The sequence below is a fragment of the Theropithecus gelada genome, chromosome 20 (assembly GCF_003255815.1).
Source record: "Theropithecus gelada isolate Dixy chromosome 20, Tgel_1.0, whole genome shotgun sequence".
In the NCBI taxonomy this organism is placed as follows: Eukaryota; Metazoa; Chordata; class Mammalia; order Primates; family Cercopithecidae; genus Theropithecus; species Theropithecus gelada.
In genome coordinates this window covers 60,828,971-60,844,723 of record NC_037688.1, presented here as the reverse complement: position 1 = coordinate 60,844,723, position 15,753 = coordinate 60,828,971, and the positions used below count along the sequence as shown (strand labels likewise).

General features: G+C 47.7%; 1 protein-coding gene across 3 annotated transcripts in view; it reads right to left on the bottom strand.

Moving 5' to 3' along the window:
• Nucleotides 1–2,296: 2,296 nt before the first annotated feature.
• The window catches only part of GGA2 (golgi associated, gamma adaptin ear containing, ARF binding protein 2), a 43,472-nt gene continuing 30,015 nt past the window's right edge, over nucleotides 2,297–15,753 (bottom strand). For 2 of the 3 annotated variants that reach the window (XM_025370296.1, XM_025370295.1), the window contains 7 exons: nucleotides 14,990–15,112; nucleotides 14,344–14,372; nucleotides 13,828–13,961; nucleotides 10,139–10,296; nucleotides 6,443–6,612; nucleotides 5,329–5,439; nucleotides 2,297–3,943 (listed from right to left, as the gene is read on the bottom strand). In XM_025370296.1, the coding sequence (XP_025226081.1) occupies nucleotides 3,833–3,943; nucleotides 5,329–5,439; nucleotides 6,443–6,612; nucleotides 10,139–10,296; nucleotides 13,828–13,961; nucleotides 14,344–14,372; nucleotides 14,990–15,112 (836 nt within the window). In that variant the 3' untranslated portion in view covers nucleotides 2,297–3,832. The remainder of the gene's footprint in view (nucleotides 3,944–5,328; nucleotides 5,440–6,442; nucleotides 6,613–10,138; nucleotides 10,297–13,827; nucleotides 13,962–14,343; nucleotides 14,373–14,989; nucleotides 15,113–15,753) is intronic. The other variant, XM_025370294.1, reaches the window with a different exon arrangement.

Here is a 15,753-nt window from a genome sequence, read left to right as displayed (position 1 = left end):
TGTAGTAGGCAAGCACTATTTGTATTCTAGAATATTGCCTTTGCTTTCTACCTTTAACATTTGCTGTCTTAATTTACACTATTTGTACTAGGTAATATTCGCTTTTCTTTTGGTTGTCATTCTGTTTTCAACACTATTTTCATGACCTATTTGTGTTCAGAGCGGCTCACAGATAAGGAAACATTTTGCCCAGGTCGTGGAAGATAACAGGGAGAGTAATTAACTGCAGCATATGTAGGCAAAAGGTTATGACAAAACATGGCATTATCAGGGCTTGAAAGGACTTTTATTGCGGCTGTGGTGAAGCAGGCCCTGGTCTTGGCAGATGATACCAGAAGGGCACTGAGTGTCAGCGTGCAACTTGAATTTGATCCCATAAAGTTAGGCATCAGGAAGCCATTCAGAATTTTTCACCCGGTCAGATGCTCAGATTTGCTAGAGAACTCTGGTAGTGGCAAGAACCAGAGCTGGTACTCAGAATTGGGACAGAGGCATTGTCTCCCCCATCCCCCTCCGCCAAAAAAGCCCAAACCAGAGCAGTGGCAATGTAAGTGCAGGGAGGACATGATGTGGGATTGTTTAGAAAACAGGCCACTTGACATACAACTACTCCGCAGATACAGATGAAGCAGGAATCAGGGACCCAATAAGTCTCAGGTGCTTTCAAGTAAGGGCATGTAGGTGGAAAGGGGCAGGACTCTGTGTTCCATTCTAAGTAACTGAGATAGAAGCAACAGTGGAACCTCCAGATACAGATATCCACTGACAGACTGAAATATGATCTGGGGATGGCAAGGAGGTGGCAGCTTGAGAGAGGTCTACAATCCATCTAATGGTTTAGAGTCGCCTGACTACCAGGCCTCTGTGTGGATAGGAAAGTCCTGAGGATTGGACTCTGAAAAACCACCACACTTACAAGACAGAGGAAAAAGAGCAGTCACGGAGGTAGGTCACGAAATAGGGGTCAACAGGACCCCTGAAGAGTTCAGGATACTGGAAAGCACTGGCCATGAGTGCCAGATCTCCAGCACACACATCATGAATTTGCTTCTCCCCAGAGGAAGAGAAGCTCCTTCAGGGTGGTGCCCTGGCTCAGGGTAGCTGGTCAACAACTAGTTTTTTTTTTTTTTTTTTTTTTTGAGACGGAGTCTCGCTCTGTCGCCCAGGCTGGAGTGCAGTGGCCGGATCTCAGCTCACTGCAAGCTCCGCCTCCCGGGTTCCCGCCATTCTCCTGCCTCAGCCTCCCAAGTAGCTGGGACTACAGGCGCCCACAACCGCGCCCGGCTAATTTTTTTTTGTATTTTTAGTAGAGACGAGGTTTCACCGTGGTCTCGATCTCCTGACCTTGTGATCCGCCCGCCTCGGCCTCCCAAAGTGCTGGGATTACAGGCGTGAGCCACCGCGCCCGGCCAACAACTAGTTTTTTAAAAAACAGAGACGAGGTGTCACTATGTAGCCCAGGCTGGACTTGAAATCCTGGGCTGAAGTGGTCATCCCACTCAGCCTCCCAAAATGCTGGGATTATAGGTGTGAGCCACTACTTGTTGAGTGAATGAAGAGGTAGGAGCTGGGCTGTGAGTGGCCACTGGACTTGCTGATTAGAAGGGAGTGATAACATAAACCACAGCCACTTTCAGGACAGCAGCCTGCCTTCTCTCCTCCCACACCTATCCTGTCCAACACCTAAGCATAGTAAGTACCACTGGGAGTCTGTCTCCTCAAAAGCAAGAATGTTCAGGTACACACGTGTGAGTTCACCTCTGAACAATAGGGGAGAAAGTCTGTCTTTATGTGTAAGTCTCATTCACCCATTTTGACCAAAACCCTTCAGAGGGAGATGCTGTCATTATGATGGGTATCTCTTCAAGCCTATGCAACAGCAACAGAGCATATAAAAACTACACAGAGGCCGGGTGTGGTGGCTCACGCCTGTAATCCCAGCACTCTGGGAGGCTGAGGTGGGCGCATCACCTGAGGTCAGCAGTTTGAGAACAGCCTGGCCAACGTGGTGAAACCCCATCTCTACTAAAAATACAAAAATTAGCTGGGCGTGGTGGCTCACGCCTGTAGTCCCAGCTACTTGGGAGGCTGAGGCACGAGAATCGCTTAAACCTGGTAGGCAGAGATTGCAGTGAGCTGAGATCGTACCACTGTACTCCAGCCTGGGTGACAGAGTGGCCTCAAAAAACAGAAAAAAAAAAAAAAAAAAAAAAGGCACACAGAACACAAGCAAGTACTTTTAGACTAAAATTTGTCTTATGTGAATTACGGCAAATGAAATCACCTCACTGTTTATCTGTTTTATGAGTTTTTACATTTGCTTAAAATTAGCATACTTCATCTTTTACAGTTCCCACCTCCACCAATTAGTGTTGGCAGATTTCCACTACATGTAGAAGCCAAAAGATCAGACTTTAAAAATATCAGATATTGTGATTAAGAGCTCCAAACAAGCCTTGCAGTTTCGGAGGTAGAAACCCACCCAGCCAGTTCAGCTGCTTGGACTTCAAAGCCCTCCACCTGGCCATCTCAGCCAGGCTCAGGTTCCTTCTCTCACCCATCAGGCCAAGCAGGACTTGTCAAAAATACACATTCAAGTTCCTAGCACACAGTAGGTGCTCACTAAGTGGGAAGTGATTATAAACTTGAATTTTTCCTTCAACAAATATCCACCTCTCCTGTCCAGCTTGCCTCAGATCTTCAGGTTCTCTTCACTGAGGCAGTTAAGTTTCTACATCCTTCAGGAAGTTTCCTTTACTTCTCGACAGAAGACAGTTCCCTTTAGGCCTATCATCTCTAAATGCAACTGGCTTTCCATTTTCCACTTACTCAACACTCCACAAAGTTACATTTGCTACATGGTATTTATTTAATGACTGTATATTTAGTCACCACCTCAATCACTGCTAAGCTCTCTTCATGTCTATCTGTACCACAGTTCCCCATCTTAGACTGTGACGTCAGCTGGCAAGGGCTGGCTGTTGGCCGATTCACCATGACCGACATGGTGTGTCACAAAGAGCTCCGAGTAAATGCTGTGAAGGAAGAGGATGAGGATGGAGATGAGGATCCTGAGAAGGGCCCAGACTGGCTGCCCAACCCATGGACCTGAGGCCTGAATAAGGCCTGGGAGTGCTTTCCCCTCTGCCCAGGAGGCCTGTCCAGGGGCGATTCTAAGGCACAGTGGTGAAGGACATGATTGGTCCCCCAAGTGTGGTCCTCAGGTCTCATGGCAGCCACTCGCCTGGGAACAGTGCAACAAGCATTCCATTTAGAAGATCTTCCAGAACACACACAAGAAGCATTGTCTAATGAAAATGGAGACAAGGTCTTTCTTGGAAGAGAGTGCCCAAGAAGATACTCTCTGCCCCAAGACTAACCAGGTCCCTTTTAAGGTCCCTGAGAACAGCAGCCTGGGAGCAACCAAGACTTTCAAAGGCTGACAAGGCACAGAGTGGATGAATGGAACAAACAATACATGAAAAAAACACTTTGGCTGATAAAACCTCCAACCTGGGGCACGGACAGTGTCGCTCGCTGACATGCAGAAACATGACTGTAGCAGAGATGATGATGATGAGAAATGCATCACATTTCCCACACTGCCGATATCCCAAGCCCTGCGCTACCACCCTCTCCCCAGACACACAGACACACAGACACAGACACACACACACACACAGCATCTGCAGAATAAGTCAGAGGTTGACACCCAGAGCCTGACGTCAGGATAGGACTCTTGGCACTCTGCACTGAAACACCGTTAGTCCCGACTTGACAGCAAAAGTAACGCCAGCCTAAGCTTGAAATGAAGGGTCCGTCTTGTGAAAAGTTAGGCTGCACCCAAGACAGCCGGGTCTGGAAAGTCTTTCACTTCTCCTACTTCGCTGAAAGGCTGTCCACCTTGGTTGAATGTCAGCTTGTACCGTAAGCGGATAGGTTCCTGGGATAGAAGAGACAGAAGATGTTAAATCAGTGGAGAGCAACCCAGGAACAGGGTGACCATGTTAAGTCAAGTGAGTGCTTCAAACAATTCTGACACAAAATACCTAGGATACTCTCTTTGGGACTACAAACAAGGGGAAATAGGCACATATCCTGGGAACCCTTCGATACTTCTGCAGTCCTGAAATCCTGAGATGGGCTGCAATTCAGAGACCAGCTTAGGAAGACAGGCCTTGCCCTTTCAGAGGATTCCAGAGGATTAGGGAGAGTTCATGTGTCCCTCCCTTGGTCCCCAGCTATGACAATCCATCTGATCTTCCTTCAATGAGCCCCAAAGACAGACTCCAGTGAGGGATATTCCACATATACCCCTACCACCCAACCAAACCAGAGACTGACTTTCTTTCTTCTTTCTCTTTCCTTTTTCTTTTCTTTTTTTTTCTCTCTCTCCTTTTCTGTTCTTTTCTCTCTCTCTCTCTTATCTATCTATCTATCTATCTATCTATCTATCTATCTATCTATCTATCTATCTATCTATCTATCTATCTGATGGAGTCTCACTGTCGCCAGGCTGGAGTACAATGGCGTGATCTCAGCTCACTGCTATCTATCTTATCTATCTATCTTATCTATCTTATCTATCTATCTATCTATCTATCTATCTATCTATCTATCTATCTATCTATCTATCTGATGGGAGTCTCACTCTGTCGCCAGGCTGGAGTACAATGGCGTGATCTCAGCTCACTGCAACCTCTGCCTCCTGGGTTCAAGCAATTCTCCTGCCTCAGCCTCCCGAGTAGCTGAGACTACAGGCATGCGACACCATGCCCAGCTAATTTTTGTATTTTCAGTAGAGATGGGCTTTCACCATGTTGGCCAGGATGGTCTCGATCTCTTGACCCTCATGATCCATCTGCCTCAGCCTCCCAAAGTGCTGGGATTACAGGCATGAGCCACTGCACCCGGCCAACTTTATTTATTTTTTTTTTTGAGATGGAGTCTTGCTCTGTTGCCCAGGAGTGCAGTAGCACGATCTTGGCTCACTGCAACGTCCACCTCCTGGGTTCAAGCGACTCTCCTGGCTCAGCCTCCTGAGTAGCTAGGACTAAAGGCGCGTGCCATCACACCCAGCTAATTTCTGTATTTTTAGTAGAGATGGGGTTTCACCATGTTGGCCAGGCTGGTTTCAAACTCCTGACCTCAGGGTGTCCACCTGCCTCAGCCTCCCAAAGTGCTAGGGTTACTTGGGTGAACCACTGCGCCCGGCAAACCAGAGACTTTAGAGCAAGGCCTCAATGTGCCTCTCTCTACCCACAAAGTTACCTCCTCTTACAGTTCAGGGGCCCCCATCTCCCTGCTAGCACAGACACTAGAACATACTTTGTGTGGATTGTCAAGCAGCAGCATCTGAGATATCACAGCTGGAGGCATCAAAGGACTGAATGCAGGAAGCTTGGAGCTGGATGCCGGCTGCAGCTTCACTCTCATTGACTATGGGGGAAGAAAACCAACATGTAACTCATTCCTAACCACAGCTTCCAGGATGAAGATCAGGTGAGGGGGAGCTGGACCTCCCCAACACCCCTCCAAGAGGAAATGGCCCTCTTAGACATGGTACCCCGAGGCACCTATGGGAGCCCAAGCAGACAGACTCCCACTAATTGTTAAAAGGATCTAAGAGGCCTTTCCTTCCACATACAGAATGGATCTGGAGTTGTGTGGTCAATAACTGGCATCTGAGAAGCAGCATCAACAGCCAGGGCACATTTTAGGTTGAATTCTAACTGCTTCTCACTAGCTCTGTGACCTTGAGTAAAATATTTAATTTCTGAGCCTTGGGTTAACTTATACAACAGGTAGTAGCAGAACATTCCCTACAGGACTACCATGAGAAGTAGAGACTGCATGTCATATTTTTGTCTGTCTTGAATCTTTTCCTTTCAGGACGGGCCCCTTCCCCTGTGACTGTGGGGTGCCTGTTAAGCAGTAGGGCCCCACTTCCTTTGAAAAGGGCTGGATATGTTATCTCACATTGGCCAAGTGCCTCATATCCCAGGACACAAGTTCCTGGTCCAAGGTATGGAAGTAACACCAACAAGGCCAATCAGAGCCCTTTCCTGGGTAATCAGTATACATGCTTCATGCCTGGTGAGAGTTTCTGAGATAAAGAGGGTTAAGGACCATGCAACCCTGGAGCTGTGGGTAGCCACTTTCCTGCTTTGTGGAGAAACTGTCAGAATGGAGACAAAGAAAAGCAGAGTCAAGAGATACAGACAGACTCTAGAGGCATCGTTTAAGAACCTATCTGGATCCACTCATATCTGACGCCAGATATTCAGGAATCCCCAGTCAGGTAAGCCATTACATTCCCACTTTATCTTCAGTTAGTTTGAGTGAAGATTCTTTCCTTGACACTCGACAGATAAGTCCCAGCAAAGAACTTGGCACTCAAAAACGACAGCCATTACTGAGAAATACACAACAGATGACTCACCTTTGGCACAGCCACTTGAAACATGATATCCCAGACAGGCTGGGGAGCCGTGCTCATCATGGTCAAGAGCAGCACCTGTACCTCTGGGTGCCCAGGGGCTCCCGTCTGGGAGAAGTGGAGCAGAATTCTGAATCCGTTCCGGTCATACACGATGAGAGGTGGCAGGCTGCCTGGTAGAGAGGGCACGAGCAGAAGGGTTAACACCACTACAAAACCCCCCAGACAGCCAGGCTGGAAAGAGATATACATGTTATCCCCAGATGCTACTGCTTCTCCATGCAGAACATGTCCAGGACTGAATTTCTCTGCACTACAATAATCCAAGTCCCCATGACTCCAGTTGGACTCCTATGACCCTCCAAACTGACCTCTCCCCACCATTCAACCATCAGACACAGCACCAGTTATTAAAAAATCACATTTTTTGGCCGGGCGTGGTGGCTCAAGCCTGTAATCCCAGCACTCTGGGAGGCCGAGACAGGTGGATCACGAGGTCAGGAGATCGAGACCATCCTGGCTAACACGGTGAAACCCGGTCTCTACTAAAAAATGCAAAAAAAGTAGCTGGGCGAGGCAGCGGGCGCCTGTAGTCCCAGCTACTTGGGAGGCTGAGGCAGGATAATGGCATAAATCCAGGAGGCAGAGCTTGCAGTGAGCTGAGATCCGGCCACTGCACTCCAGCCTGGGCGACAGAGCGAGACTCCATCTCAAAAAAAAAAAAAAAAAAATCACATTTTTGAGGAAGATATGATCATGATTAAAATCATGCATGAACACTATAGAAAACAGAAAATTATCAGCCAGGCGTGGGGGCTCATGCCTGTAATCCCAGCACTTTGGGAGGCCGAGGAGGGTGGATCACTTGAGGCTAAGAGTTCGTGACCAGCCTGGACAACATGGCAAAACCCCATCTCTACTAAAAATACAAAAATTAGCTGGGCATGGTGGTGCACGCCTGTAATCCCAGCCATCTGAGAGGCTGAGGCACGAAAATCACTTGAACTCGGGAGGCGGAGGTTGCAGTGAGCCGAGATTGCACCACTGCACTCTAGCCTGGGTGACAGAGCGAGACTGTCTCACAAACGAAAAAACAAACAAAAAAACCACATACACACACACAATCATAAAAAAATAAAATAAATGCTCTTTTTTATGAGATGGACTTTCACTTTTGTTGCCCAGGCTGGAGTGCAACGGCATGATCTTGGCTCACCACAACCTCCGCCTCCCGGGTTCAAATGATTCTCCTACTTCAGCCTCCAGAGTAGCTAGGAATGCGCCACCATGCCCAGCTAGTTTTTGTGTTTTTAGTAGAGATAGGGTTTCTCCATGTTGGTCAGGCTGGGGGAGGTCAGGCTTCAAACTCCCAACCTCAGGTAATCCGCCCACCTCGGCCTCCCAAAGTGCTGGGATTACAGGCATGAGCCACTGCGCCCAGCCAATGCACTCTTAATTCTACCCAGAAATAAGCACTTATTTCCTTCTAGTCTCTTTTGTGTGACTACAAACACACGCACACGCTCACACACACACACACACCACCTTATATTTAATTGTACAAAACCGTAGATACCAAATCACCTCAAATTAATAAGTTTAATAGCATTCCAATGGAAATTCTAAAGATACTTTTAATTTAGCTCAGGAGTGACTCTAATGTTTATTTGAGGGGGAAAAACTATGTAAGACTAACCAATAAATTTAATAAGGGGGGCAGGGCTATAGCAAATACTCAGATAAAATTACAATTCAAGTAAAGTGGCATAAAACAGAATATGCAGAACAGATCTAAATGAGACTGTAACATAACATATCCTTCAAAAATCAGGGCTGGCTCAATGAATGGCACTCAGACTGCTTAATCAGCTGGGAAAACGCTTTAATATCAAAATATACATTACTAAAATATAGCTTAGATCTGGGTATGGTGTCTCATGCCTGTAATCACAGCTACTCAGGTGGCTGAGATGAGAAAATTGCTTGAGGTCAGGAGTTCAAGACCAGCCTGGGCAATATAGTGAGATCTGCCTCCCATCCCCAAAACGACAATAAAAATTTGCTGGGTATGGTGGTGCATGCCTGTCATGCTAGCTACCTGGGAGTCTGAGGCAGGAGGATTGCTTGAGCCCAAGAGGAATTTGAGGCTGCAGTGAGCTATGAATATGCCACTGCACTCCTGCCTAGGCAATGGAGCGAGGCCCCATCTCTAAAAATACAAAAAAAAATTTAAAAAAATTAAAACAGCCGGGCATGGTGGCTCACACCTGTAATCCCAGCACTTTGGGAGGCCGAGGTGGGCGGATCGTGAGGTCAGGAGATCGAGACCATCCTGGCTAACACGGTGAAACCCCATCTCTACTAAAAATACAAAAAAATTAGCTGGGCGTGGTGGCAGGCGCCTGTAGTCCCAGCTACTCAGGAGGCTAAGGCAGGAGAATGGCGTGAACCCAGGAGGCAGAGCTTCCAGTGAGCTGAGGTCGTGCCACTGCACTCCAGCCTGGGCGACAGAGTGAGACTCCATCTCAAAAAAAAAAATTAAAACACAGTTTAACAATGAAACTACCAAAGATTTAAGAGACTGAAAACATCAGTGGGGTATGGTGGCAAGAGTATGGGCTGTAGTACAATTATTGAATTCAGAAAATTAACACTGAACATGTATTATTTCTTAAATCAAAAATCAATAAAGAAATGTGCAAAGAGCTCCCACTGTTTACCAACTCTGTTTATTTACAAATTTGTCTGCCTGGCTTTCAGGGCTCTCTGCAATCTAACCTCATCACAAAGAGCCATAGGAGGGCTCTGTGCTAAAGAGCCCAGGCCCTGGAACAGATGACCTGAGTTGTGTCCTGCTGTGCATACTAGTGCAGAGACCGTAGGCACCTTGATTAGCTGAGCCTTCCATTTCCTTCCCTTTGTAACATAGGTAATATCCACTTTTCTGCTTTAATGAGGATCCCTAGAGAAGGATTATCACTAGACAAATTCTTCCACTCATTTGAATTCTACCTCTTGCCAGTCATTTCAGGCCACATTAAACATTCCCTTCTTGAATCCCAAATCAATGAACATTATGTGCCTAAAGGCTTGCCCATATCCTTGACAGTGTCAATACTAAGGAAGGTTAAGAAAATTAGCTAAAAGACAAAGAAGCAAACTTTTTTTTTTTTTTGGGAGACGGAGTCTCACTTTGTCACTCAGGCTAGAGTGTGGTGGCATGATCTTGGCTCACTGCAACCTCCACCTCCTGGGTTCAAGCAATTCTCCTGCCTCAGCCTCCCAAGTAGGACTACAGGCATGCACCACCACGCCCAGCTAATGTTTGTATTTTCTGTAGAGACAGGGCTTCATTATGTTGGCCAGGCTGGTCTCAAACTCCTGGCCCCAAGTGATCACCTGCCTTAGCCTCCCCATTTTTTTCTTCCCCCCACCAAATAGAGACAAGGCTATCTTGCCCAGGCGGGTCTCAAACTCCTGGCCTCAAGTGATCCTCCCACCTCAGCCTCCCAAAGTGCTGGGATTACAGGCATGAGTCACCATACCTGGCCACAACCTCTTACTTTTTGCCCTCATGCAAAATCTCTCCCATTCATCAACCAAATTTAAGGGCTACCTCTACCAAACTGGAGTGGAAAAAGCTGGGAGTCTAATAGATTCCCAAGAAAAAAAAAAGGTGGGGAGTAAAATTGTACTTACTGGGCTTAACAGACTCCAAAGGGACAAACACTTGAGCCAGAGGTGTATTCTGTGAAGATGGGGAAGGAGCCAACGGGCCAGCCTCCCAGGACCAACCTGGAGAGGACTTAGTACCTGGGGGCACTTCCTTGGGGACACTTTTCTGCGAAACACAATTCCTACAAAGAAATAAAAAATATCAAAGACTAGCAAAAATTGTAGCGATTTCCTGGAATTTGGGTTAGGCTTATTACAGAACAAGGGAAAAAAATCACACACACACACACACACAGAGTTAGATGTTATATGCCTTTTTTTTTTTTTCTTTTTTTTTCTGATGATACAGTGTCTTGCTCTGTTGCCCAGGCTGGAGTGTAGTGGAACTGCCTCGGCTCACGGCAACCTCTGCCTCCCAGGCTCAAGCGATTCTCCTGCCTCAGCCTCCTGAGTAACTGGGATTACAAGGCACCTGCCACCATGCCCGGCTAATTTTTGTATTTTTATTAGAGACAGGGTTTCACCACATTGGCCGTGCTGGTCTTGAATCTTGATCTCAGGTGATTCGCCCACCTCGGCCTCCCAAAGTACTGGGATTACAGGTGTGAGCTAATATACCAGATGTTACATGACTTTTGTCAAGTAATCAAACTCATACCTCAGCTTCCTCATCTGTTAAGTGGAAAAAACAAAAGTAATTTACCTTGTAGGGCTGTTACAAGATTCAAACGAGACAATGTGTGAAAAGCACTTAGAGGCTGGGCGCGGTGGCTCATGCCTGTAATCCCAGCACTCTGGGAGGCTGAGGCAGGTGGGTCATTTGAGGTCAGGAGTTCAAGACCAGCCTGGCCGACATGGTGAAACCCAGTTTCTACTAAAAGTACAAAAATTAAAAAAAAAAAAAATTAAAAATTAGCCAGGTGGTGGTGGCGCGTGCTTGTGGTGAGCTGAGATCATACCACTGCACTCCAGCCTGGGCAACAGAGCGAGACTCCGTCTCAGGAAAAAAAGAAAAAGAAAGAAAGAAAAGCACTTAAAATGTCCACACATAATAAGAACCCAATAACCTAGAGCCTTTGTTATGAGGGCTGTTCATGTTGTACCTGTCAGGCAGTCCCTGACAGTAAGTAGCTCAGGCAGGTTGTTTTCCAGGTGTGATCACAGAGGGACGTAAGCCAGGCAGATGATACACAAATTACACCAGCTACTATCCACTCCATGATTTTGTCCATTTGGGACACAAACTGAAAACATTTTAGAAAACTAAAGTCCCGCAAGAAGAAATAACCCACCCTGCCCAAGTGGCTGAAAAAAAGAAGACTGCAAGAAATGACCTCTGGGCGGCAAATGGGAATGAACTCCCAGGACATCCCACTTCTGCCAGAGCCAGGCAGTTTCTATGAGGAACATAGGCACTTTCAGGCTGTTTGGGTGAAGGTAAGCTGCACTTTTCCAGAGACAAAGGGACAGGATCTATGAAAATGTTGTTACGTTCACACCTTAGAGAACCTCTCCCTTCAGGGATCTGTACTATAAGGCACTCCCCTAAGCATCTCCAAACTGGAAATTATGTAAATGTGCATAAAAGGGAAATGATCAAATACATCCATGCAATGAATTATAATGTAGCTATTAAGAAGACTGAGGCATATTTATAGAAACTGATATGAAATGCATCACAGATAATGATATGAAAAGGTCATGCTGGAGTGCAGTTTGTAAATTAAAATCCTGTTTGTGGCCGGGCGCGGTGGCTCAAGCCTATAATCACTTTGGGAGGCCGAGACGGGCGGATCACGAGGTCAGGAGATCGAGACCATTCTGGCTAACACGGTGAAACCCCGTCTCTACTAAAAAATACAAAAAATTAGCCAGGCGTGGTGGCGGGCGCCTGTAGTCCCAGCTACTCAGGAGGCTGAGGCAGGAGAATGGCTGGAACCCGGGAGGTGGAGCTTGCAGTGAGCTGAGATCCAGCCACTGCACTCCAGCCTGGGCGACAGAGCAAGACTCCGTCTCAAAAAAAAAAAAAAAAAAAAAAAATCCTGTTTGTGTAACAAGCCACAAGAACGCACCACTACTTGTACAGAAAAAAAGCAAAGAAGGAATATTCAACCTTGTTTTTAGGGAGTGGTACTTTGCACTTTGTTGTATATTTCTCTATGGATCAAATTTTACTTAACTTCAATTACATGGTTATTAGAAGGGAAAACAAAAACAAACAGCAAAAACCTCATGTTCTATTATTCCTAGTCCTTAAATAAACCCCCTTTCAGATGTCTTGGCCAAAGCAGGTATTTTCCAACGACTTAGGAAAGGAAGTAAAATGAGAAAAGGGAAGCAGCATATTAAACTTTTGTTGAGACAGGGTCTCACTCTGCTGTCCAGGCTGGAATGCAGTGGCATGGTAATGGCTCACTGCAGCCTCGACTTTCCGGGCTCAAGTCATCCTCCCACCTCAGCCTCCTGAGGAGCTGGGACTACAGGCATGAGCTACTACGCCTGGCTAATTTTTGTGTTTTTTGTAGAGATGGGGTTTTGCCATATATCCCAGGCTAGTCTTGAACTCCAGGGCTCAAGCGATCCACCTGCCTTGGCCTCCCAAAGAGCTGGGATTACAGGTATGATATGGTTTGGCTGTGTCCCCACCTAAATCTCATCTTGAATTGTAGCACCCACAATTCCCACATGTCGTGGCAGGAACCCTGTAGGAGAGAACTGAATCATGGGTGCAGTTTCCCCACACTGTTCTCATGGTAGTGAGTCTCATGAGATCTGACGGTTTTATAAGGGGAAACCCTTTTTCATTTGGCTCTCATTCTCTCTTGTCTGCTGCCACATAAGACATGCCTTTTGGCTGAGTGCAGTGGCTCACGCCTGTAATCCCAGCACTTTGGGAGGCAGAGGCAGGCAGATTATGAGGTCAGGAGATCAAGACCATCCTGGCTAACATGGTGAAACCCCATCTTTACTAAAAAAACACAAAAAATTAACCAGGTGTGGTGGCATACGCCTTAATCCCAGCTACTCAGGAGGCTGAGGCAAGAGAATTGCTTGAACTCAGGAGGCAGAGGTGGCAGTGAGCTGAGATTGCACCACTGCACTCCACCTAGGGTGACAGAGCAAGACTCTGTCTCAAAAAAAAAAAAGAAAGAAAACATGCCTTTTGCCTTCCGCCATGATTGGGAGGCCTCCTCAGCCACGTGAAACTATGAGTCCATTAAACCTCTTTTTGTTTTTAAATTACACAGTCTCGGGTATGTCTTTATCAGCAGTGTGAAAACGAACTCATACAAGGCATGAGCCACTGCACCTGGCCTAAACTTTCAATAGAAAGATGATTCTCGGCCAGGCAGACGCATCACCTGAGGTCAGGAGTTTGAGATCAGCCTGGCCAACATGGTGAAATCCCATCTCTACTAAAACTTAAAAAAAAATTAGCTGGGCATGGTGGCATGTGCCTGTAATCCCAGTTACTCGGGAGGCTGAGGCAGGAGAATCGCTTGAACTCAGGAGGTAAAGGTTGTAATGAGCCCAGATTGTGCCACTGCACTCTAGCCTGGGCAATAGAGCGAGACCCTGTCTCAAAAAAAAAAGAAAGATGTTTCTCCAGGGCGAGAGGCTGTCTTAGAGCACCATTCTTTGGCCCTTGTCTCATGAGAAGGAACTGCACTCAGGAGCCACACTCTCCCACTCCCCTTGCCCAGAAGACTCACAGAGGGCCCGGAGCTGGCTGTGGTGAGAGGAGGTCCAACAAATTCCTGTCTGCAGAAGGGTTCTGAATGCCACCGCCTGGCAGTGTGCTGGAGGAGGGATTCCTCTTTTCCTCACAGCAATTCTGACCAGCAACCTGTCAAATCAGGAATGGCTAAAGTAAGACCAGGGTATGAGTGACCATCAGCCACAGTAAAACCAAGGCACAGCTCTCCTGAACCCACCCAAGCTGCTGTGGCCCAGGCTGGTGACATCTCTTGGGGCAAGAGGGGAAAGAAAGGGCAAGATCACACTCAGCTCCTGGGCAGACCTCCAGGAAGCAGGAGTCTGGTGTAACCTGTCTCCCCTGGGGTACCAGCCAGATAGTATGGGTAAGGAAGAGGCTTTGGACCTCCAAGGCCATGATTCCACCGGGACAGTGTAGGAGCACCTCTCCACTCGCCAGGCAGTGCTGCCTCACAAGGGCAGGTCTGAGACCCTCCCCTTCTCTCTCTGGGCCCTGGGAAGAGCATCCTCACCGTGCCTGTAACAGGAGCATCACTGATTCCTGTAAGAAAGGAGTGGAGTGAGATGCATAACATTAACTCCACCTGCTTCAAGATGGTGATTAATGCCACACCCACCCTTTCTAGGACATCCAGAAAGTCTAGACAAATAAGCAACTTACTGAAGGTCATGCGACTCATCCATGGCCAATCTGTGACTAATATGCAAGGGGGACCCGCTCAACTGCCCAGAACACCTGATTCCCTCGGCAGCAGGTATGTGCTCCCTGAGGGAACCAGCTCACTCCCCTACTCACAACCACCTTGATTCCCTCAGCAGCAGGTATGTGCTTCCTGAGGGGACCAGCTCACTCTCCTCACAACCATCCTGACTCCTTCAGCAGCAGACACGTGTTCCCCGAGGGTCCAGCTCACTCCCCTACTCACACTCATCCTGACTCGCTCAGTAGCAGACACGTGCTTCCTGAGGGGACCAACTCACTCCCCTAACTCACTCCCTCAGCAGCAGGTACGTGCCCCCAGAGGGAACCAGCTCATTCTTCCTATTCACAACCATCTCGACCCCCTCAGCAGCAGGCACGTGCTCCGCGAAGGGAACCAGCTTGCTTCCCTACTGGCACCCATCCTATGCCTGCTCCCCACAAGGACCTGCCCTCACCCAAGGCTGCCAGGTCTTGATGAAGCAAAGATGGCGCCACAGTCCCCGCCTGCGCAGGTCCATTGTCCACCTCCAAGTCAATCAGGGGGCAGGTCTTCATGTAGCCTGTTGGATTCTGAAAGACTAGAAAGCCCAGGGTTAGGAAGAGAAATCAGTTGGACATGAGAGCAAAGTCTCCACATAAATCCAATCAGCTTCCCTCAGGCCACCTCCTAATCAAATGGTAATGCCCTTCCTGCCCTTCCAAGAACCTTCCACTCAGGTGAGTGTCCTGACACACAAGCTGAGCTGGCATCCAGGACAATAGGGAGCCAAGGTCTGCCTTCCTACCCCAGGGATCACAGGCCACCATGCAAAGGTCCCATCACCCTGGAGGAGAGCAGATTCGGCCTTCTCCAGCTCAGGCCATTCCGAGGCTTCTGACCACAGCTGATCAAAATCACTTGCAGTGCTTGAAAGATGCAGACCTCCAGGCCCAGCTCCAAGCAGTCTTGATTTAGAAGGTCCAAGCCAGGGACCTAAGCAGTGGCAGTTCAACCAGTGCTCCAGGTGATTCTGATACAGCTGACCTGGCACTAGGAACCACTGAGGAAGACCATTTCTTTTGTCTCTAGCTCCCATATGCAAGCATTTATGAGAATTCAAACCCAGGCACAGCTTAGCCATCTGCTTCCGTGTGTAGTCAAAGCTGGGGTCCAGCCCGGCAACCAGCTCATGACGATTCCTGTGGCTGGGCATGGCAACATGAAACCCGCTTTCACAGG